This window comes from Trematomus bernacchii, unplaced genomic scaffold (genome assembly GCF_902827165.1).
Source record: "Trematomus bernacchii unplaced genomic scaffold, fTreBer1.1, whole genome shotgun sequence".
Lineage (NCBI taxonomy): Eukaryota > Metazoa > Chordata > Actinopteri > Perciformes > Nototheniidae > Trematomus > Trematomus bernacchii.
In genome coordinates, this window is record NW_022987828.1 from 788720 (window position 1) to 812550 (window position 23831).

General features: G+C 39.9%; 2 protein-coding genes and 1 long non-coding RNA gene across 5 annotated transcripts; 1 reads left to right on the forward strand and 2 right to left on the reverse strand.

Moving 5' to 3' along the window:
- The first annotated feature begins 1537 nt into the window (after positions 1 to 1537).
- Positions 1538 to 4285, forward strand: LOC117499936. The gene is made up of 4 exons (XR_004557741.1): positions 1538 to 1667; positions 1779 to 1832; positions 3075 to 3128; positions 3204 to 4285. It is a non-coding gene; the product is annotated as an uncharacterized LOC117499936 (long non-coding RNA).
- On the reverse strand, positions 3256 to 7757 carry LOC117499935 (androgen-dependent TFPI-regulating protein). The gene is made up of 6 exons (XM_034152631.1): positions 7482 to 7757; positions 7268 to 7393; positions 7076 to 7177; positions 6856 to 6971; positions 6245 to 6396; positions 3256 to 6154 (listed from the first exon to the last, which is right to left on the reverse strand). Exons 1-6 carry the CDS (start codon positions 7632 to 7634, stop codon positions 6126 to 6128), a joined length of 678 nt encoding a protein of 225 aa, XP_034008522.1. The 5' UTR covers positions 7635 to 7757; the 3' UTR covers positions 3256 to 6125.
- A 687-nt stretch (positions 7758 to 8444) lies between these two features.
- fam83ha (family with sequence similarity 83 member Ha) lies at positions 8445 to 21984 on the reverse strand. Of its 3 annotated transcripts, none has more exons than XM_034152133.1 (6): positions 21646 to 21984; positions 16117 to 16568; positions 15847 to 16011; positions 14722 to 14846; positions 10190 to 14540; positions 8445 to 10047 (listed from the first exon to the last, which is right to left on the reverse strand). In XM_034152133.1, the coding sequence occupies exons 2-6, from the start codon at positions 16558 to 16560 to the stop codon at positions 10036 to 10038; spliced, it is 5097 nt and encodes a 1698-aa protein (XP_034008024.1). In that variant the 5' UTR covers positions 16561 to 16568; positions 21646 to 21984; the 3' UTR covers positions 8445 to 10035. The 3 variants fall into 3 exon arrangements, with proteins under 3 accessions (XP_034008024.1, XP_034008022.1, XP_034008021.1); XM_034152131.1 differs by having other exon boundaries at positions 8445 to 10059; positions 21646 to 21983; XM_034152130.1 differs by having other exon boundaries at positions 10036 to 10095.
- Between the last annotated feature and the right edge of the window lie 1847 nt (positions 21985 to 23831).

Below are 23831 nucleotides of genomic sequence, written 5' to 3' on the forward strand. Positions count from 1 at the left end.
CCTCTAGTGGACGTTTAAAAAATATCACTCATATAATATATCCCTATACCCTGTATGTTTTCATTCAATACTAGCTGCTAGTAACCCAAAGAATATCAAAAGACCAAGTGTTTGATTTGACCATAGCACAACACTAAAATCATATTTGCTTCTAACTGGGGAGATTGGAACTATCTGTTATTGTAGTAATTAACAATTAATAAATACAATATTAAGTATAATATAAGTAAACATCTTCAAATACTTTCTTTAATAAAGGTACATGAATCACTGAAATATGGTGCGAGTATCCTCTATTAAGTATCCTCAATAGATTCTGGATTGTTTAGGCTGATGTATTTACATGTTAAGATATATATATTTTTGGATCAGGTCCAGGTGGAGCTTAATTGAAAGATCTCATACTGTTTGACACACCAACGTATTGTATTTTATATTTTCAATTGAAATTAAAGTAACTAGAACAGTAGGATAAATGCATTGTCAAAAGTAAAAACTACAATGTTCCATCTTAAATTTGGAGTAAATGTATAAAGTGAAATTAAATATAAGTAGGCCACTCAAATACATTACAAGTACTTTAAAACTGTCACATGACTAAATTGCTTTACTACACTTACAATTAAAATTAAGGTTGACTATTGTTGGTTAAACAGTGTTTTACAGAACATCTTATTATTATCTCATATTATTTAAATAACGGTCTATAGTACACTCATATTTATTCTGATGATAGTGTCTGAATTATAATGTATATTTTTATACTTGATCCATAGTGTATTTTCAAAAAAATGTTCTATACCGCTGTTAATAATGTTTATACCTCCTTATAATGTTCATTGTGTAAATACATCAGCATCTTTCTGTCACATGTATATATATTTATATTTATATAATACTTGAATAACTCACACTTTCTGCTTGTTTTGCACTTCTGGTTAGATGCAAACTGCATTTCGTTGTCTCAGTACTTGTACTCTGTGCAATGACAATAGAGTTAAATCTAATCCAATACATTTTTACTTTCAATCAATACACTTCTAAATAAGGTCAGGTATAAAGTGAAATTAAATACGTAGGCCACTCAAGTACAATACAAGTACCTCAAAACTGTACTCACAAGTAAATTGCTTAACTACACTTACTATTAAAAGTTAGGTAGACTATTTTAAGTTAAAGAGTGTGTTTACAGAACATCTTAACCCCAATACATTATTTCCTTTAATCAATACACTTCTAAAACAGGTCAGGTAGATGGAATTGAAATGGACGGGTGGTGATTCAACTCGTGTTTTTTCCAATGTTTCTCAATGCTGCATTGCAATCTGAGATCATAGATCATGCGCCAGTCGTAACTCTTTTCTTTTGTTGCTATTTTCAGGTGACAGACATCCCACGGCGTTAACACTGACAGGCAATGATAGCCCTCTATTCACAATAACATCCCATGTGCCTGATGATTAACATCTTTCAGGTGTAACAACAGGTGCTTGTTAAAATCCTGTGTTTCCTGTATTGCTGGTTTTTCATGGGTTTCTCCCTTTGGACCTACGCACTACGCAGTGTAATATCTCAGAGCAGGAGGAACTTTTTCACTCATATAAGATACAAATCAACGCAGAAGCAGGAAAGAACCAAGAGAAATAAAAATGTTGCAATTGCTGGGAGTAAGTAAAAACCTCTTTTACATGATCTTTATTCCTTTTATGTCAACTAATTGTCCAAAGAGGACTGTCATTTATGTAATATTGAAATATATTTTCTTTTAACATGTTCAGACGGTTGTTGGCCTCCTCTTCATCATAATGTGCTTTTCCAAAGGACTCAAAGAGGTGAGTAACATTAACAGAAGTACATTCTCCTTGTACATTGTTTTATGTTTTTTTAATTTTATTTAGAAAAATAATTAGACATACATAGACATTTAAAGACTGCACCCAGCTGCTAGCCGTATACGGCCCGCGAGACCATTTGATACGGCCCTCGAGGTCATTTATAAACACACGCAAAAAATTAAAGAAATCTAGACCGCAAAAGAATTAAACGAGTGCCTGTTTTTCCTGGCTAAGGACAGGGTCCTTGAACACAACACGAGCCTAACGTGTCATCACGTTGTATATGTCTCGTCTGACAGGGGTACAGTTCTGCCGGAAAGCACCGGAACGCCACTCCGGGACTTCAACAATTGCAGTACCCATAAGGAGCCGTACACATGCCGCAATTTTTGCGTGGCTGTGTCTTTAGTTGAAAGCCCAGTGGCGATCTGTTCATCTGTCATACTGATCATACAGTCAATAACTTTGTTGTTATTAGCATCTGGTTAGCTAGCTATGCTAACGAATATAAGAAGCTTTTTCTACAACCAGTGAGGTAAAGGCACATCTTTATATGATCATTATAGTTATACAAGAATAAGAGAATAAAGGAAAAACTGGTATAAAATACTATATGACAGTAAAAAAAAGTTGTTATTAATAAACAAGAATACAGTTTGAAAAGGGAGTGATTTGTAAAATATCCATAAAGAAAAATAAAATCTGCTTACAGTTCTGTTTCATATGGGTGTTGAGAGATGTATCCATAGATCTCTTAATGTTGCTCTCAAAGTGCACCAGATTGATGCTTTTAACTTCAACATTTAAAAAAAAATCTTCCCGGGGGAGCATGCCCCCGGAACGCCCTAGAGGAGGTTAGGTCCCCCCCCACTTAAATCATGTCCACATGGATAGGAAACGAAATACATTTGCACACATCTTGTGTCCATATCTTTCTGTTTTGGTGGTCATGCCACAAACGTGCACGTGCATGCATACGCGAGTCATGGTAAAATATCTGGATTAAGAGGTTGCTTTTTCTTTGCACAGCATGAAAGAAAGGCCAAATGAATGGGCTGTGATTTTAGTTTTTTTATGCAGAGGTCAATAATTTGTACGGCCCTCGGAGAATGTTGTAAAAATTGAAATGGCCCTTGAGAGGAAAAAGGTTCCCCACCCCTGTGCTAGACGATTGACAAGTTTAAGGAAGTAGGAAATAAGGTGTGTTGCTCAGAAATAAAACTTATTTTTCGTTGACAGGGAATTAAACCTCAAAGAATACAACTATCTGAATCCCTTCCCAACAACAAGAAAGTAAGTAACCAAACTAAGTTAAATGATTGTTGTTTACAATAACTGAGAGGACATATTTAACATTCCTTTCTTCAGCAGAAGGATCTGAGCGAAGAAGACTTGCAATTATTGGCAAGGATCCTTTCAGTTGGATTGGTCGATGCAGATCCAAACTATCTCCACCATCTTAAATGCTACAGAGACTTGCGTGGTCCCTGATCTTCTTTAAAATAAAAAAACAAGACCAAATACCGCAATATATTGACAGCATACTGCTATTCCTGGATTTATCCTTGGAGTTTTTACAGTGGCGTATCCACCATAGCGCCAGGGTGGGCCCAGGTCCACCCAGTTTACTCATTGGCCCACCCTGAGAAAGCTTCGGTGTCATTTTTAATTTTTTTATTATTATTATAAAAAAATGTATTCACCCATTGAGAATATCCAAGCATTCAAAGTGAAATTCAAGTGAACAAATATCGAGTTGAATTAATGTTGTATGTGTTTTATCCTCTGAACCGAACTCATTTATGTTAAAAACTGGTTGTTGGTTCCGGCGCGCGCCATAGTAACGTGAGAGAGGCAGAGAGCTGCCTGCAAATGATAGCTCAAAGTTCACTAATGAACTTTGGTTTTTAAAAAAAAAGCCAGACTCCAGGGCCAGGCTCTCCGACTAGTCCGGAGACTGTTACGGCCGCTTGCTCCACGGCGCTAGCAGTGCTCCCTCCCGCTCCCGGTCGTCAGCATGAAGCAGGTGTGGGCCTACCCGCTGGTCTGTCTGCAATTGATGAACCGCCTTCACAGCCACAATTCAAGAAGTTCCCTTACACTCTAAATCATGGGAAAGCAAGGTGCTTCTCATCAAGGTGGTATGGAGATTTTCCCTGGGTGGAATACAGCGCAAGTAGGGACGCGCTTTTCTGCAAAATGTGCAGACATTTCCCCAGCCCAGGAGCTGAAGGTGCATTTACGAGGGATGGATATTTAGACTGGAAGCACAGCGTAACTCGTTGGAGAGACATAAAAAAAGCGAGGACCACTGCAAGTCCATGAGCAGGTTTGAATGCCACAACCTATTGTTGCTGTTAGTGCAATACAAGAGTAAATAACCCAATTTGTGTTCTGTGAAACTGAAAAGGATATTACATTGTTTTTGTTACTTTCGTTGCAGTTGTAAATATGTCTTAAATGTAATTTAGGTTAACTTCCTGTGTTATTTAGATGCTTTTATTTTGAAGGCGAGTTTACGCTGTTGACAGGAAGTTGTTGTTGCTATGGAAACAATGTGACGGAGAAAAGGAGCGGAGATTAATCTACATATAAAGACGGAGAAAGTAAAGGACAAAGTTTATGTTTAAGTTTAGCACCCCCCAAAGAGGAACAAAGTTGGTATTAACTATAATATAAAAATGTAGGTTGTGTCCTAATTCGTTTGTATGCTGTTTTGAAGCTTTGCTGTCTGTTTACAGTTAACATTTGATTTGGAAGTATGCTAACGTGATTATAATACGAATGGAGCCTAAATGTATTTGTTATTTTATTTTGTGTCTTTATATCTCTTACGTTGATATTGAAGATTTCAATAAATTCATATCATCAGTCAAGTCTAAGACCATTATTCGGAGGGAAATGCTACAACGATGCTTGGCAATGGGCATCATTATATGTTATTATTATAGGCCAGGCCTACCTTTCCCCTTGGAAAAAGCTGGCCCACCCTATTTTATACAGGCCCGCCCTAAAGTACATTTTTGCCTACAATGGCACCAAATCAAGGCTACTCTGCATTTTGTTTTGGATACCACAAGTCAAGCAATTCCTGCCTCCAGATGTTCCATGATAATGGAAAACATGCACTTTTTTCAGGTCAAACGTGACATTGAAAAACGATTATGGAATGTCCTCCCCTTTGTGTGGAGGAGAACTGAATGGCGCCTATAATGTTTTTTTTTAAAATATATATCTGTTGTAATTTATTGTCTTTTATTGTGTTTGTAGTAATGTGTTTTTATTACATGTACAGCACTTTGGCTCGACCAAAAATCGCTTTTAAATGTGCTTTATAAATAAAACTTGATTTGATTTGATTATAATGGATGTGATGATGCTGATGGTGAATACTGACTGTTTCCTTTTGCCTCATTGTATACTTTGTGAAAAACAGCCACTGATATCATACATTCAACATTCATCTCTTTTCATATGATAATGAACATATAGAAAAAGGCATAACTTGTGAAGTTGCTTTTAAGTGGAACTTGCTTTACTATGCTTGCTTTAAATTGCTTTACTCAAGTGTACCATGCCGTTTGTTGAGCTGTAAAATGTAATTTGACCTTAAAACGTGATGTGTAATTTAGCTGTTGTACAGTTTCAGCCCATAATATTTTAAGTGAGACTGTAACTTTCCTAAACAGCAGCTGAGGCCACACTTGAATCAGATGGACAATTGCTAATTAGGTTTTAAGCTAAATGCTAAACAGTTGTTTACTGCTTGCTAGACAGTAGCACTAAGCTAAACGGTAGCATTTAGCTAGACAATGTAGCGTTTAGCTAAATGTTTTGAATAGAAAGTAAAGAACAAGCATCAAATAACACAAAGTACCATAAGTAAAAGCATTCATTTAGTATTAGTATATACTTTATTATTTAAATATCATTATTGATACATAGTACATACTGTGTTCATCACTTCGATGTTGCAGCTGGTAAAGAAGGGGCTTATTTTTGAAGTACTTATACTGCCTGGTAGCTTTTGCGAAGGGATCAATTATGTTATAGTAATATGATACATTTTAGTTTTGTCATTATATTTTGTATTCTTATTCTGGATCTTCAAAATAACTTAAGTTATCAGATATATGTCGTTGAGTAAAAAGTGCAATATTTTCAGCTGAGATGTATTTGAGCAGAAGTAGCAGGATATGGAAATACTCTAGCAAAGTACAAGTATGACAAAATTGAACTGAAGAACATAACTTGATATCATGTTGAGTAACTGTACATAGTAATGTAAAGTTAGTGTCCACCACTGGTCACCTCCTTACCTAGAGTAAAGGAGACAAAAGGGAGAGATTAAACACAAATGAACTTGTAGACCTATGTTTTTGTCCATTTATAAACTTAATGTGTCTTACTCCAGAAGTGGCTGTTGAGCTTGTTTCCTAGCAGGTAGAGCAACACCACCACAGACATGTTGAAAAAGAAGAGGCCCACCAGACCAGGTGTGCTGAAGTGTGCAAGAAGGGGATACACCCAAATCCCCACTGACAAGTATACCCATATAATCCTGCAGAACATGTTAAGAGACAGAAAAAAATGAAACTGCATTACTGTATCTGTCAGAACAACTTGTACAGTCTTGTCTCTTGAACTATTTTTCTTGTGGAAACATTTAGTCACATAGCTTCCCACCCACTAAAACTGACAACACTGATTGTAAGATTGTAACGGCACAAAAAATTACATTAAAAAGGTAGCATTAAGGTATGTGAGCCAACTGAAGGTTCAAAGTTACCCCTCAAGGTTCTGCATTGGACTAGTCCAGACAAGTAAGAGTAAGAAATTAGACACATTTAGACACTGATTTACTTTTAGCTGCATTAAAACAATAATAAGACTGCGTCATGTTTAAAATGAAAGATGTTAAATCAAGAAGGATTCCGCTATGATATATGTGTGTTCACTATATGCCTAATAAAAGTTTTTTTTGTCATGATTGTGCAGAATGTGCTGACTCAACACTTACCAAAATAAGTAGGCCGCACCCACACCTCCTAATGCTTGCAGTGCATGCTTTGTCTGTGGGTAGATGTGAGGCTGCACCACCACTTCTCCGAGTAAAAAAGGAAGGACAAGTGTGTGCTGAGAAAACAATGTGGGGATAATTCATTAGTAAGAGTGATGGATTATGACAAGAGAATGAGGATTTTTTTACATAAGTTTGTTAAAAATACAGTTTAACGCACCATAGCGTGGTTCATCCAGGGAGGAAAGAAAGTGTCAATGGTTGCTGGGTAGACTAATTCTCTGTCATAGGCAAAGATCGTCCAGAAAAATATAACAACAAACTAAAGGAAAAACACAGAACAGGGAGTTAATGTGTAGCACAATTCTTTTTTTATGGTTAACAATGTATGGAAGTGTTTTGTGTTTCTCACCGTGCCAACAGGGAATGCAAAGACAGAGAAGAGAAGGTCTTTACATCTGTTCAGAGTACTCTCTGCCTTGTTACCAGCTTGTAGATCACTCAGTGCCGCCAGTCCAAAGAATAACATTTGTAATAACTGGAATATTGAAAGCAAACTTATCGTTTACCATTAACTTAATGTTGAAAATGTCTAACAAATGTGCTTTAGATGTTATTGTACTCACCAAATTCAAAAAAGTAAGGTACTTCCAAGGTCCCCCATACACAAAGATTCCTGGTGGTAACTGCTCTCCATCCTTAGCAGCGAGATTCTTCACAACAAAAGCATACCAGCTGAATATTGCGATGTGGTAAACTCTCCTCATGGTTAAAGTCATTCTAATATAAACGTATACTGAGCCCTGACAAGCAACAAGAATAAATTAAACACTGACAGAATAACTAGTCTTTAAAGCATCCCTTCAAACTGTTGTTTCTTTGGGCAGAGAATGTTCTTTAAAGATTAGTGTAATGCAGCACAAGCTTATCAAGACGTTTGTAAGCAGCGGAGACAAGAGGACCACTGTTTCAAATGAAGCATAGGAGTCCTTCTTTCATAACCAATGCCATAGCATGTGACCGTGCACAATTTCTATTACAGAAAGAGCTTAAAGGGTTACTTACAGTGTTTTGCGAGAAAAGCCCCCACCCAGCACCAAGAGTGTTGTTTAGTAGTTGAATTGTGACTTCATGGAGGGGTACACATTTTGTTGTCAATTGAACTGAAATAAAAAAGATATACACTGCCTCATTAAGTTCTTTGTAAATAAGATCACAAGGCATGATACATCTCAAGTGATGTTTGGCAGATTTAAAATAGACACACGTTTGCTCTCTTAGGTTGAATAAAGGCAACATTGTTAAGCATTTTTTAATGAAGTGTTCTCGCGAGTATTAACGTGTTCAGAGATTTGCATGCTGCTAGTTATGGATAATCTTGTCCTGAGGGTGGTGGTAGAGGAAAGGTCATTTGGTTGAAAGATTCATGAGATTAAGGGATGCCTTGTGTAGGCGAGGAAATCAAAGTAAGTCATGCTTCGATAACCTCATAACATGTTATCTAAATTGTTCTAGTACAGATGATTGTTTGCAGTTCCATGGATCCTCTCATTAAGCCGAAGAAGAGAAAAGATACGCTATTTAATCCATATTTGACAACTGACCTTTTAATCATGTCTTAAACCAATAAGATCTTTTAAAATTTCATTAGTTTCTAAGATTACATTACATTTAGCTGACGCTTTTATCCAAAGCGACTTACAATAAGTGCATTCGACCAAGAAGATACAAACTTGAAGAAAACAGAATCATATAAGTACATCAGGTTTCATAGAGCCAAAACATTTCAAGATTAATACTTGATACTCACACACTGTCAACACAGGTTATAACAACTTATTCATTCTTTAGAGACAAGTAAAAAAAGAGTAGGTATTTTTGACAGAACCCATTTTGATCTATCCCATTAGAAAAATTACAGGAGTAAATAATGAATGATGTTTAAGTTCCATATACGTTTCAGGGTGTTATTGTTTATTCTGGCTAAATGGGACATTTTACTATAATGGAGTCATAGTTAATGTTATAATTAAGACCTGTGATTTCCCTATTATGTAAGATCTGAAAAAGATCTATACAGCACATGATAAATGTGAATTACTCCATTTAGCCACATTTTATCAACAAAACCAGCGCTGCTTCTCATAGTACCTTCTTTTGGCAATTTCATGACAGGATAACACCACCATTTGATTTACAAAGGGCAAGTGCTGCTGAAGACAGACTCAATAAATCTAGTATTTCAAGGCACAATTTTACATACTGTCGTGTAGTCTTTGCAGCCTCAGATTTTCTTGTTTCAGTGTACAGTACAGGTATGACATGTTTTCATTGAAAAAAAGCACATTTCCAGAGACAAAATAGGGTTATTACATAAGATAACACCATATATAGTCACTTACCCCAGTGGAATCTAGCCATGCATGTAGCTTTGGTTTTAAACATAAAAAATGACATAAAAAAAAAACGAGACATATTTTTTACTTTTTGTTTGTTTGATAAACAATTCATCAAAATACCACAATATGGTTGACACTGTTGCTTATATTAAAATTAAGCGCCAACGTACTTTCACTGAAACAAGAGTCCTGCGTGGATATGAATGTATTTATTTACTAGTTTCACAAACCCTCGTAATAATCAGCATCTTTGTTTAACATGCTTGTGAAAAACTACAATATCAAATACAGTATATTACAGACTCTGACTATAAAGATTATCTATTACACTTTTAAAACCAACATACTTTAATGTAATGGCTGTCAGTGCCGTTAAAAAAATAAAGGACAGACGTCATCACAGAGATCCTGTTGCAAACATTGCACTTCACCCATGCAGTCAGTAAAAACACATCATTCATCATCATCAGATCACACACACGTAGTCTATGTTCATATCTTGGTAAACCCTTTGTTGGTCATTGTAATACAATTGGAAAATCAGGTTTCTATTAATTTTTTGAACTGCTAGTTTTACCATTTAAAGCCAGCTCGAGGTCCCCTTCCTGTTTGCATAATATCCTTTTTTTGTTGTTGCAGAAAACAAACTAAAGGTCTTTGGTCAGAAAATGTCATTGGTCAGAAACATTTCTTGGTCATCATTTCATCTTTAAATTGAATCTTTTTCTTTCTAGACACACTTTATGCTCAGTTCATTCTTACACATTTCTTACGATTCCATTTAAGATTCCATTTAAGATTCCATTTAAGATTCCATTTAAGATTCCATTTAAGGTGCCATCTGTGGAAGTAATAGAGAAACAAAATGAGTAACAACTTAGGCAACACAACTTACATTTAAACAGGTGTTAGTAAAAATTGTGTTGTGTTTATACCTCAAATCGGCTGTAAACTTTCCTCTCCTTCCTCATATGTGTAATCTTCTCCAACAGCTTGTCACGCTCCTCAATTGACTTAGGCTGCCCTCTGCTAAGGGACCTGATACCTATTTCTTTCTCCCTTTTGGCATTTTTGTCAGCTTTGTCTTCTTTCTCATCATCAGTGACAGGAGCCTCTTTGGCAGCCTCGTTCCTGCTTTGGCTATTGGCAGAGATCTGCCCTAGAAGCAGCTTTGTATCGTCTCTGAGGTTGCTGCTTGAGATCACGTTGGCTGTTGATGATTGGAAGCGAGACTGGCTAGATTTTGGCTGCTTGGACTGTGGTGACGAAGGAACATCTGGTGTGATCTCTGGTGTGATCTCTGGTGTGATCTCTGGTGTGATCTCTGGTGTGATCTCTGGTGTGATCTCTGGTGTGATCTCTGGTGTGATCTCTGGTGTGATCTCTGGCGTTCCGGAGCAGTTGTTCTGGCTTACTCGTTCATTCGTTTTTTCATTACCAACCGACTCCCGTGTACTAGTCTTATTGACCTTATTTGTTGCCTTGGTATCACCAGTTTTCTTCGCAACAGGGTCAGTCTTTTCAGTCTCTTTCCTTGCTTCATTCTGACTGTCCATATTCATATTTTTAGCAGGTACAGGTGGCTCTGAAGGATTGCTTTTTAGATCTGATACATGACATGTTTCAGGCAATGAAGGGCTAGGGCTAGCAAGCTTGCCATCAGCTTTGACATCCTCTGATGATCCAAGAACCTTAGATTCCTTTCCAACACCCTTTGTTGTTTCAGTCTCAGGTGACAGAGAAGAAGGAGTTGAAGATGATTCTGTTTCAGGAGGAGTGGGAGTGACAGAACTTGTCACGTTGAGTTTGGAGGGAGGGGTCGCTTGTCTTTCTGATTGGGAAGCATTAGTAGTAGAGTCTGGGTTGACAGGAGAGCTGGTTTCTACTGGATAATGGTTGGGTAGAGCGACTGCTTGGGTGGGGGAAGCAGTATTAGTCACATTTTGAACAGATTTGGATTTACTCTCTAGGTCAGATACATTAGGTAGACATGTTTCAGGCAATGAAGGGCTAAGGCTAGCAAGTTTGTTATCAGCTCTGACATTGTTTGATGATCCAAGAACCTTAGATTCCTTTTCAACACCCTTTGTTTGTTCAGCCTTAGGTGAAAGAGAAGAAGGAGTTGAAGAGGATTCTGTTTCAGGAGGAGTGACAGAACATTTCAGGTTAAGTTTTGAGGGAGGGGTTGCTTGTCTTTCTGACTTCGAAGCGTTGGTAGTAGAGTCTGTTTTGACACGAGAGCTTGGTTCTGCTGGACAATGTTTGGGTGGAGGGTCTGCTGGGGAAGGGGAAGGAGTATTTGTCTCATTTGTAGCAGATTTGGATTTGCTTTCTAGGTTAGATACATTAGGTAAACAAGATTTCGGCAATGAGGGGCTAAGGCTAGGAGGTGTGCTATCGGCTTTGACATTCTCGGATGATTCAAGAACCTCAGATTTCTTTCCAACACCCTTAGGAACAGAGTTGTTTTCTGATTCCGGGACATCTTTTTCGGAAGGTGTAGGAGCACTTGATTCTTCAGAGTCTGTCTTTGTATGGGACTGTAGTGAAGGTTTGTTTGGCTCTGAACCAGCAGCACATGTGTCAGGAGAAATGTCAGATTCCACATGTGCAGAGTCAGTTGCTGAAATGGTATCAGGTGACGTCAGTTGGGAGTGTGCTGGCAGGGAGGGGCTGACAGATTCCTGTGCATTAGGGGACAATATGCTGGGAGTTACTGTTGAGCTTGAGTCTTTCTGGGTAACACTAGACGATATGGATTCTGATGAAGTGGAAGAAATAGCACGGGTAGACGAAGAAGGACTTGGACTGATCTGTGAACCAGTGACTGGCAGAATTTGTTCAGAGGATGAGCTTTGGCCTGATGGGTCAGAAGAAATGCTGGTTTCTAACTGAAGGGATTCATGGTTTGGAGTGTTTGAATCCAATACAGCTAATTCAGAAGATGGTGGGACCTTCTCTGAACTGGGAGTGAGTGAACTAGACCCTTTTGAGGTAGAATCAAGGCATGGGCTTTTACTTTTATCTGTACCTTGTGCAAGGGATTGCACGCTAGCTGGAGTGGCATTTGTTGGTGTAGGGGGATGGCTGGAGCTACTTGTTTTTACAGCAGGATTTGACAGCTTTGGCTCTTCTGGTGATTGGCTCTGAGGTTTCGATGTTTCTGCAGAAACAGGCAGAGTTGCTTTTGTTTGGTTGTTACTAAGCTCTATCCTCTCCGAATCAGTCGCAACTCTGGTTTGTTCTTGTTTACAGCTTTTGGAGGCATCCAAAGATAGACTGGCTGCTTTGCATGCTTCTGTAGATACTGGTTTCCCTGCATCCTTGGCATTAGCATTTTTATCTAACGAACCCTTAGATATAGAAGCATCAGCCGTCTTTTCTGATGTTTCTTTTGGTACAGGCTTCCCCTTTTCAACAGCTGTGTTGCTTTTCAGCTCCATTGGTGTTTTCATTGGAGCCTTCTCTTTGCTCTTTTCAGCCTCTGCAGAATTAGCAGCTTTGCGTTTTGCTGCCAGTTCTTTGAAAAACATGAGCCTATTATCAGGATCAGACATGTCTACATACAATGGAGCGGTGAGCAAAGGTTTGGGTGGCTCTACTGGTTGATCAGCTTTGGATTGGGGCACTGATGGTGAAGAATCTGCTTGCTCTACACTTGGCTGTTTGAATGTTTTTTGTGCCTCTGAAAGATCCTCTGAATTTGTATCCTTTGGTGAATCTTTATTATCTGGCTTACTGTTACCATCATCTGGTTTGGATTGGTCTGTGGCAGAGTTTTCTAAGGTGGCTGACTTCATGTAACGACTCCACTCAAAAGGTTCTCTTGCAGTCCTCCTTTGTCCCATAACTTGAGAAACAAAAGGCAGTTTTGTCTGTTCTGCCTCATCTTTGTCTCCTTCCTCATCCTGTTGGTCACCTGGAGCAGTATTCTTCTGGTCCAGAGAGCTGAATATCATAGAGGATCTTAGCCTAGAGCTCCTCGGTAGAGCTGCATTGTATTTTCGACGGAACGACTCCTCCCTTCGAAGGCCAGACATTTTTGGTTCCTTTTGTTCCACGTCCTCTAGTTTCTCCACTTCAGTTGTGGATGATGAGGATTCTGAAGGGGTTGGTGTTGTTTCCGCTGCTACTGCAGTGTTTTCATCAGGCAATTTCCTTGGCTGTCTTGTGGTGACAAAACTTGGCATCTGACTTGCCCTTGATATTGCAGGAACCCTAAATTCTCTGAACTTAGGCATTTTTGGGAGTGCTAAATCTATGCCTGCTGTTTGCTGTATGGGGTTAGAGGGCACTTCAAATGGATCCTGTGCATTTAGTGGTGCTGATGGCAGGCCTTCCTCTTCTGGATTATCATGTGCACTTAGAAATGAGCTAATCCTCCAGTTTCTTAGCCCCCGTTTCACCAAAGGATCCTTGCGGTCATTGATAGGCTCCTGGAAAGACTGCTTCTGATCAGTTGGATTTGATGGGGTGGGAGACGCTTGAAAGGCTTGTTGGTTGCCTAGACTCGATCTTCTAGGGTGAGATGAACCAAACGGAAAATCTGCTACGTGTTGCAATTCCTCTGAGCCTTTGTCAAATTCGGCAATCCTGGTAGATGTTAAATAGTTGAGCACAGGGTCAAAGTTATCACCTGGTTCGACGTCTGGTGGTAAACCAGGCTCAATATTAGGATCTGCCGAATAAAAGTCTTGGTTCCAGAACTTCTCATTGGCACCGGTATCTGCCTCTCTTCCTGGGGCTGGTCCAGGCTGCTGCCCCCTGTAGAACTGCCTTCCCAGGTTCTCAGATTCTGGCATTCCCTGTTGCTGCAGGAATGGCAAAGAGTATCTACCATGACCGCCTTCAGCATAACTGTGACGTTTGAAGGCAGGATTTTCCATCATGGGCATCCTGGAAGGGCCCTGATCAAAAGATGGATCCATGCGAGGATGCTGGGGTGTAAATCTACTGTGCATGTCTGCAGGGCCTTGCAAGGATTCCTGCTTTTTAAGGGCCATCATTCTCAAATCCATGCGTTCACCGTAAGGATGCCTTAGCCCCTCATCTGGATGACCGGTGTCCAGTGACTGAAATTTCTTTGTCTCCCTGTACATTGTTCTTTCACTTGGATATTGCCTCTTTTGTGAAAGGCTTAACTCTTCCATTGGAGCAAGGTTTTCAATGATCAGTGGTTGGGACTGAGCAAAAAGAATCCTAAACTCTTCATCAAAGGTCGTAACGAGCTGTCCAAGAAAAAGGTGTGCCATACAGCGGTGGAGCTTCTCAAAAGACCACATGAAGCTAGACAGAGACATGACAATAAGTATGAATTAACAGAAGCACTTCATTCATGACATACACATTTTATACAAAAAGAAACTAACTAAATGTATTCATAAAAACATATATCAATCACTCAAATTCTTGTGTGGTATGCAAGTGTAGAGGCGTGGCTTTCTGTGGCAGTTTTAAATGTGTTCACCTGTAGTTTCCACTCAGCACAGCCCTGCAGTCTGTCAACAAGAAGCGGTCCATCATCTGACCTGTGAAGGTGCTCCCTGAGCGGCAGTGGTACTTGATGCCTGACACTGTTCTCACGCGTAAAAGCTGCCAGACACACATAACCCAAAAATAAATATCAAGACACATGTTTACATATAGTGGTGTTAATGTTTAATTGCAGTCCAAGCTAGGTGGCAGCATTGTTTTAGCTAAACGAAAGGGCTCCATCTCAAGTTGCTTTACATAGTAGTATGCTGTTACTGTGATTTCTATCAATAAAAAAAACTGTCTATTCTTAAGTATATTTTTGTTTGCTCAATTTCTTTTGGAAAGAGTACAATTCAGTTTGAATAAGAGTAATCTCAATTCAGTTAAAAGGGCACTAGCCACATAATGTTGGCAAAGGAAAGGCTGATAAGTTGTCTTTGTTTGTATGAGGGAGTCACCTCTAGCAACAGCTGTGGTGTACCCACTGTACTTCTGCTTTTTTCAACAAGTTCCGTTAAATGGGCAGAGAATGACTATTTAAGGATATGTCTATTCTATATTTTTGCCAACTTATCCTGTGACTCATTACTATGTGACTTTCCTACTCTGTCTGTGGCTCTCAGCCTCAAGACCATTTTTTTTTTTTTTAAATTGAGGATTAGTCTTTGAAAATGAATGACATATATAAGCACAGATATAGCATGTCACTGTTGTTTTGAGCAAATTACTCTCAATCAGAAGTAAATAGTAAACTTGATGGGGACTTTATTTCAGCTCTGTTTGGTGCTCAAGTGGGTTAGTAACTGCAGCAACACAGTGACTCAAAGTCAACTACAGATCATCGGACAAAGGCCAGTGCAGCATTGTGCAACAATAATGTGTTTTCATAATTAGTTTGTTAGTCAGTCTAAACTAATTAAGTTTTGAAAACACATTATTGTTGCCCAATGCAGTCAGTAAGTTAGTTAGTGAGTTAGTTTCAGTTAAATTAGTTATTTACTTCTACTTTCCAGGTTCGCACATTTGAAGAAAAGGGAAACATGAATAGAATTTAAATGTGTAATCAACCTTTTCTGTTTGTTATTTTAACAGATTTTTTGAAGGAAAATGTGCTCACTTGAATGCTTTGTAGATCAACTCTACAGTTAGAAACCATGTTGACGAAGTGATGTGCGTTCTGCTTGTCTAAAAGGACGTAGACAGCAACATTTCTCATAGCAGCATTGAGAATATCCGCAAGTATGTCAACATCAGTAAACATGTCCATCACTATGGCAATCACCTGAGGAGATAGAAGCAAACAAACACATTGTAAAACACACTGTCAGGAGAATGACACTGTACTGGCAACTTAAGCAGGAAGTCTCATAGAAAGTGAAAGATCTACCTGCCGAGCATTCTTGATAAGTCGTCGGGCCTGCTCCTTGATACTCGGCATGTCAGGCTCAGGGGGGTTGACCAGAGTGGTGACCTCTGTGGGCCCGATGAAGTGGTGCATCTGAGGCCAGCCGAGGTCCAAGCCTGGGACGTCCAGGTCAGAGTGAATCGGCCAGTAAGTGTCTGAGGAGCCATCTCCTTCATCCTCTTGATAATATTGTTCAGGGTTGTTGCTCTGCTGAGGCACCTGAACAGAGCTCGAGATATACTCAATCTCAGATGAGGCCAAGAAGTCCACCACATCTGCTTTTTGGAGAAACTGGTAGTATCCCTCCAATTCTTCCTCAATGAGAGCGTCAATAGCCAAGCGATACTCTTCCCGATAGTGAGGGGGGAGGTAGTTGGGGTCCAGGGGGTTATCCCCGGCAGAGGAACACTGAGAACGATGTGCCATACTGAAGTCTAAAGAGAAGGTTAGAGCAAAAAGAGTCATGTGATAAATTCATTGTATTAATCATTTTAAAACCACAAATATGTTTCAGTTTCTCTAGATATCACAACAAGAACACCAGCAATATAGTTCTGAATGATACCTTAACTAGATCTAAAACAATTTTGATAATTTGACTGTTAAAAAACACTTTTTAAACAAAAATGGCCACATTTCTCTGGTTCCTGTGTCTCAGAAGAACAGGTATAACATAATACCCCACCCACCCTCTCCACCTGCAGCTGGACAGACATCGGAGCTCCTTCTCCAACAGACTGCTGCAGCTCCGCTGTCACAAGGACCGATACAGGAAAACATTCCTTCCCACTGCAATAACTGTACAACAAATCACCTCTGGCTGGCAGAGAACTCTCTGATCCATAGCTTCTCTTAATAACTGGACTTAAAATCCCAAATCACCCTGTACATTTTACTTTTATATTCAATTTAATATTTAATATTCCATTCCTTACACACTTATGGCGCATTTCCACTACAGCGCGGAGCTCGCTTTAAGCGTGCCGTGTCGTGCCGTGCCCGTTTTTGGTTGCGCTTCCACTAGGCCTAGTCACGGCCCGGCCCGGGGCCACTTTTTCACCTCTTTTCTGGCCCGACAAAATTGTGGTTCTATCGGGGCCAACAAACAGGGCTGAGTCGGGCTGAGTATGCTAAACTAGTGAGAGAATTGCTGGCAACTACAACAAAATGAACATATTTGACCGTGATTTAATTGTAATACACGTTTCAAAATGATGCCGAAGTAACAACATACTGATACCGGTTAGTAAAAACCATGAATTAATGCTTTGTCAAGTCTGCAGACAGACGGCAGGCGAAAAACCTTTTAAAATGCGTGTTTTTCGAGATGGAGATTGGCTAAGCTAACGCAGTATATGCTCCGACCGTCCACACTCACAACAACGGCCTATACAGACATAAATAAAGCGGCGACTGTATTCACCATGACACAGGCAGTCTGTGGTGTGTACTTGTTTAACTTTTGTCGAGTTTCTGAACATATATAAGGAGCTGTGAGTTCTGAGTGCTAACAGCTAACGGCTGTGTTGTTTTTCTGGAGTTCTCATTGAAGATGACGTCACGGCTCCGCCTACACTGCGTTACTATAGTAACTACCCCAGTTCCTAAACTGTAATGGAAGCGCAGCATGAAGTGAGTCGGCCCTGTTAAGGCCCAACGCGGCCAAGCCGTACCGAGCGTGGCCGAGGCCGACCGTGTAGTGGAAATGCGCCATTAAAGGGCCCATGTCATGGCCATTTCCACTGATCATAATTCCATTGTTGAGGTCTACTAGAATAGATTCATATTGTGCAATTTTCCAAACTCACATTGGTTTCTCATACAGCATCTCTGTAAACTACGTGTATTCACTGAATTTCACTCTCTGCCTTTAACGGCTCGTTGTAGCTCCAATAGCTCCAGCCCCCACCCTCCCTGTGAGCACAGTGTGCTCTGATTGGTCGGGACGTTGTGAATCGCGCTGAGCTCCGTGGAGGTGTGGTTTCCTTGTTTAGGATACATAGCGAAACACAGCCAAACTCATCCTGAGTACACACGAACTCACAGCCGAAGTAAAAACAATAAGTGTGGCTTGATATTGAGTAAGAAAAAGGTTGATAAACGCTGTGAGAATGGGTCTGCAGAGAGAATTTCGCCGCGATCCCAACTGTCTGTTATCAGCCTGCAGCCAGGGAGGAGAAATCAGCAGAGCTGCCTGCACTGAGTGTGTGTGTGAGGAAGTCCGTGGATTGGTCAATTTGGACCAATCAGCGGGGGCTTAACGTAACGGCTCCGCGGACGTAACGTAACGGCTCCACGGATTGGTCCATTTGGTTCCGGGTACCGCATGACCGTATCGCGTCATAGCTCTGGGCGTGGCTACTGGGTGTCCAGACGTCACGATGCCCAGGAAGAACATGAGAAATCTCCAACGAGGCGTTTTGGGGAGGTCTTTTCTGTGTTAGAGTTTTACTCCCTACAGGGTGTACTTTGAGGGTTTTTGACTCTGCAGACCGTTTACATGCATAAAAACCTTCATAACACACAAGGGGACGGGTAATAACCGGAAAAGCATGACATGGGCCCTTTAAAGGACACCTATCATGCTATATTTAAATGATATATTGTAGGGCCATACCTATATAAGGTATATTTATTAGGGCTGTCAAGTTAACGCGTTAATAATGCGTAAAAGCAAAAAAAAATTAACGCCACTAATTATTTTAACGCGATTAACGCATGTGTATTTTTTGTCCTCGGCCGCCGTAGTTTCAGAGCGCATCGAGTGTAAAATACCATCTACAAGCTGATGCTGACAGCCCTGCTCCTGCCGCCCGCTTGTGGCAGACCACACTTCCACGCTCACTGGCAGGCCCGGACTGGCCATCGGGAGGACCGGGAGGGAGTGTGTATGTGTGGCGCGACTCGCGCGAGCGAGGCACACCTTACGTGTTGTTGTTGTTGTTAGCATCTGGTGCTAGCTAGCTGCGCTAACGGATATAAGGAGATGTTTCAATGACATTTCGCCGACAACTGCGCCGAGCACTTGACTTTATGCAGGTAGCCAGACAGTGGGACATTGTACAAAAAGTCAGCACACTCAGCACGGACAGCAACATGATTGCAGCGTCCAGGCAGCTCCCATTCGAGCATATATGCCTTGAGCTGCACATAGCTCCAACGATCCATCACAGTGTCCACACACACACACACACACACACACACACACACACACACACACACACACACACACACACACACACACACACACACACACACACACACACTTATTGTATGAGGTTCCAGGTTGAATTGAGGCGAATATTTGTAATGTTCAGAGGTTGTTGTGTTTAATATTCATGAGAATATTTGTCATTGTTCAAATGATAAAACAAACATATAAAGCATATTTGTCCACTCTGTCCATATGTTGATAAGAGTATTAAAAACGTGAAAGATATCCCTCTAAGGTACATTTAGAACAGATCAAAAATGTGCGATTAATTTGCGATTAATCGCGATTAACTATGGACTATCATGCGATTAATCGCGATTAAATATTTTAATCGACTGACAGCCCTAATATTTATACGTTTCTGTTTTCAAAATACTAAACAGATCATGCATTTTAGCCATGCCTCATTTCGCTCTATGTGCCGTTTGCTGTCTACGGGGCTGATTCTGTGAGCTGCAGCTGACCACGCCCCCCTGCAGGAGAGGGGAGCCGTGCTCTGATCAAGTCAAGAGGGGGAGAAAAAAAGATCTCCGTCGTCCGTGTTTTATTATATTATTATAGGCCTATAGAGTCGTTATTCATTTGTTTTAAAGCTCAATAAATAACAAAGAAGACCTTTGACCGGCACTTTTCTAATTTTGTCCGGAAGATTTCAACTTTAACGGACATCTTGACCGGCGAAACAAACTGAAACTGAAACTCTGCCGCACGGTCCCCTCGTTCCTTGGAAGAGGCGGAGAGGTGGGTGTTTGTCATCTGCTGGTGGACTAACCGGAGAGAATTACAGTGCTTGCCTCGACGGGGAGGGATTGCATTGAATTAAAGCAGCGGGAGCAAACGCTTGCCTCGAGGCGGGAGAAAAAAAGCCACAGCGGAGAATAAACAGAAGCGTAACCATGGTAACTATGGGCGGGAAGTCTTCTTCGCTGCTTTTGTGGCAGACTACAGCGCCACTTACAGGCCTGGCATATGTACTACAGCGTCTCCAGCGCTTTCGAGCGGCAATGGCCGGCCGTGGCCCAACCCCACATTCCCCTGATAGGTGGAGAGTTGGCCCAATAGCCGTAGCGCCACTTTACTGACGTCAGTGAAGTGTTCAAATCTGGATCAGTTTTTATCAGATCCGTTGCAGCCCCTTTTTTAGAGACACTTGGTGAGTTCCCTGGAACACCGGGGACACATATTAATGTATAAAAGACGTACAAAAGTGCATTTTGCATGATAGGTCCCCTTTAATGTATATATAATATCCTGCTTTATATTTTGTTACTGTAAGTTTGTATTGCAACATGTATATGTTCTACTTTTTAATGCTATTTTATTTTTATTTGAGATGTTAACATTTTGGATTGTTAATTTCTAGTCTTTTCGTTTCTCTAATGTACAATGCCTTGTCTTTTTATGCTGCTGCAACGCAAACATTTCCCAAATTGGAATCAATAAAGTACTTCTAATCTTATCATATACAAGTGAAAAATCTCCATATGAAAGACATAAATCATAAGATTGACATCTCAAGGGAACATTGACCAACTTATTGGATCGAGAAAGAATGATCAGCTGCACCCCATCAATTCCTTTTAATCGTGTTTTTTCTAGGAATCAAGTTATGACATGATCACATCCTGTCATTTTACATAATTCTGTTGTCCATAAAACTGGAAACTGTAGTTTTGTGTTAACTTGTGTAAAATGTCAGATGTAACACAAGTGTTTTATTTGATTAAGCATCATGTTATGTTTGCATTAATTTGCCATACTGTGATGTATATTAAGAACAGATATTGATCTTATTTATATTATGACATGCATTTCTACCATACCACACAGACCTATAGCTAAATAATGCTCATTATTTTTCAGATCTGTATCTTCCATACAATAGATGCAGCCTAGAGGATTCCTATCAGTTAAAATAACTAAAGTAGTTTCAGCACAATGAATAAGCAGGAATCTAACCACAGGATTGATGGGTTTTTGGGTGTGGCTCCTCCCTCTGGCCAAAAGCACAAGTCTCCATTTGCAAGTTCATGTAAAGCCACTAATATGAGAAGTGCCGAGAGGAAACGTAACAACCCGAACAAAAAAACCCAAACAAACACGAATGACATAACTTTAAAATAGAACAAATGAGGCGACACACTTAGCCAACGGAAGGTTTGAAAGTCCAATGTTTTATCGACAAACACTTTTTCCACTGAGCAAGATGACAAATCGGAATTCAAATAAACGTAACACATATAAAACTTTCTATCCTAAACCGCGTAAATAATATGGTAGTTATTTAGTGAACTTACCACACTGTTATTGGCTCTTTACGCTTCTCCTTGGTTAAACGTTAAGTCCGTCATCTTGCCTTCTTCACCATGTTTTGCTCTGCCGCTGCGCCGTGCTTCTGGTCCAGGTGGGACTCGTCGAAAGTTTTCTGTTACATTACTTTTCCCCCGTCACCCAGCGAAACCCGTTTATTGTCATGCTTGAGGCATGTTGGCGAGAATGTTGGAGATAGCAAACAGAGAGTGAGAAAGACTTGCCGTCGATAAATGTCGCCCCGCCTCGACTTTAGCTCCACACAGACAGTTGACTCCTGCTCTTCACAGCTCTGTGTTCATGCCTGTCTCAGGCAGCTGAGCAGGCTGCACTCTGCTCATGTGTAATCTGTCCACTGGATCTCCAGCTGGCTGCTGCTACATCTGCGATACTGCTAAGTGGATCATTAAGGTGATATGAGGCCTATACTACTGTATACCTGCTCATATTCATTAATGTGTAAAACCTTTGTCATAACTCCTTATTAAACCATCCCTAATTGTACCACACATTCTTCACATTCATTTAAATATGAAACCAAATATGAAACCAAATGTTTATTTTTGTAATATCTGGAAAACAGATGTAATTTATAAATTGAAAATATATATAGAGAGAGCTATAACATAGAGCTGACATACCAAAGGACTAAAAGGAGATTACTTGCTTTTAAAATAATTAATAAGGTGTTATTATTAAGCAGATGTGGAAGAAGTACTCAGATCTTGTACTTGAGTAAAAGTAAAAAGACCAGAGTGTAGAAATATTCTGTTACAAGTAAAAGTCCCGTATTCAAAAGGTTAAAAGGTAAATGTAGTGGAGTAAAAGTACATAGCATAATGGAAATACTCAAGTAAAGTACAAGTTTCTCATAATTGTACTTAACTACTTGAGTATAATGTACTTAGTTACTTAGTTATTAAGTAAGACTTGCGTTGCAAGGTTATGGAAAAACATTAACATATCCATTACTGGATTACAAGGGATTATAACAGGCATTGTCCCGGGTCCCCAGACCCTTGGGGGGCCAAAGGCTCAAAGTTGGGGTTGTGCATCATTCTTTTAAGTTAATTTAGTAAGAAAGAGCAGCTTGCAGTACATAACCCGCTTATTACATTGCTCCTTACTAAATATACCTACTAAACCTTACTCAACCAACATATTGATCACTTATTGAAAAATTATGATTTTTTGCTTATTTATTTCTCATCCAATGATTCATGACACCAAAGAGCCCAGGGACCCTGCCCAATTGACCTAAACAAGGATATATATAATTGCACTCAGGCATGGCTAGCCAAAAATGATCAGACCTTTCAAAAGCAAAACCTTATCAGATGCCCAGAAGTGGCAAGGGAACAGAACCACATTTAAAGTTGTAAATCAAACAACCAATCTCTCAAGTAAAGAGTGAAGTTAGGCATTTTGTGTGGCAACAACGTTAACTTCTGAATGTGAACAACTCGCACCCCTTTCTGCAGGAAAACAATCTTCAGCCATGCGTGCCTAGCCTTGAAGTTGGAGGAAGGCCGTCAGTATATCCAAGATAGGAGCTTGAGCCACACATTTTGTTAAAACCTGAAAGGAGAGAGAAAATGAATGACCAAATAAAGTAATTTTCCTTAACTTGTTGCACCACACTAAGACCTCAAATAGCCTCGGCAGGATAAAATCTGATGACTAAAGAAAAGGAAGTGATGCAATGTTGCTGCTCGAGTGAAGACTTGAAGACAATCCCTCATTGTTGCCTTCAGGCACCACCCAAGGCACACATAGGAGCAGTAAGAATATAAACATGACAATAAAGTGTAACTGAGTTCATAGATATTTGCTAAACTACATACTGAGTGCAGCAATTACAACTGTCTTTAGTCTTTTAACTATGTGGCTCTGAAAAATGGCAAAAAATAAAATGTATTAGCATTAGTGCCCTTCCTTCTAGTGTTTTGACTGACAGGTTTGATTATGAAACATGATCTTGGCCAACTATGATTCATAGCTGGATCCCTTCCCGTTCAAAAAACATCTCCATATCAATCAAACGCATAAAGGGTAACTGATATGATTTGTGTGATAACATAATCTCCATCGAAATGAACTGTTATTGTTGAAGGTGAACAAAGATACAAAGTATTGCTTGGAATAAATAGTAGATTATACTGTATCATATATA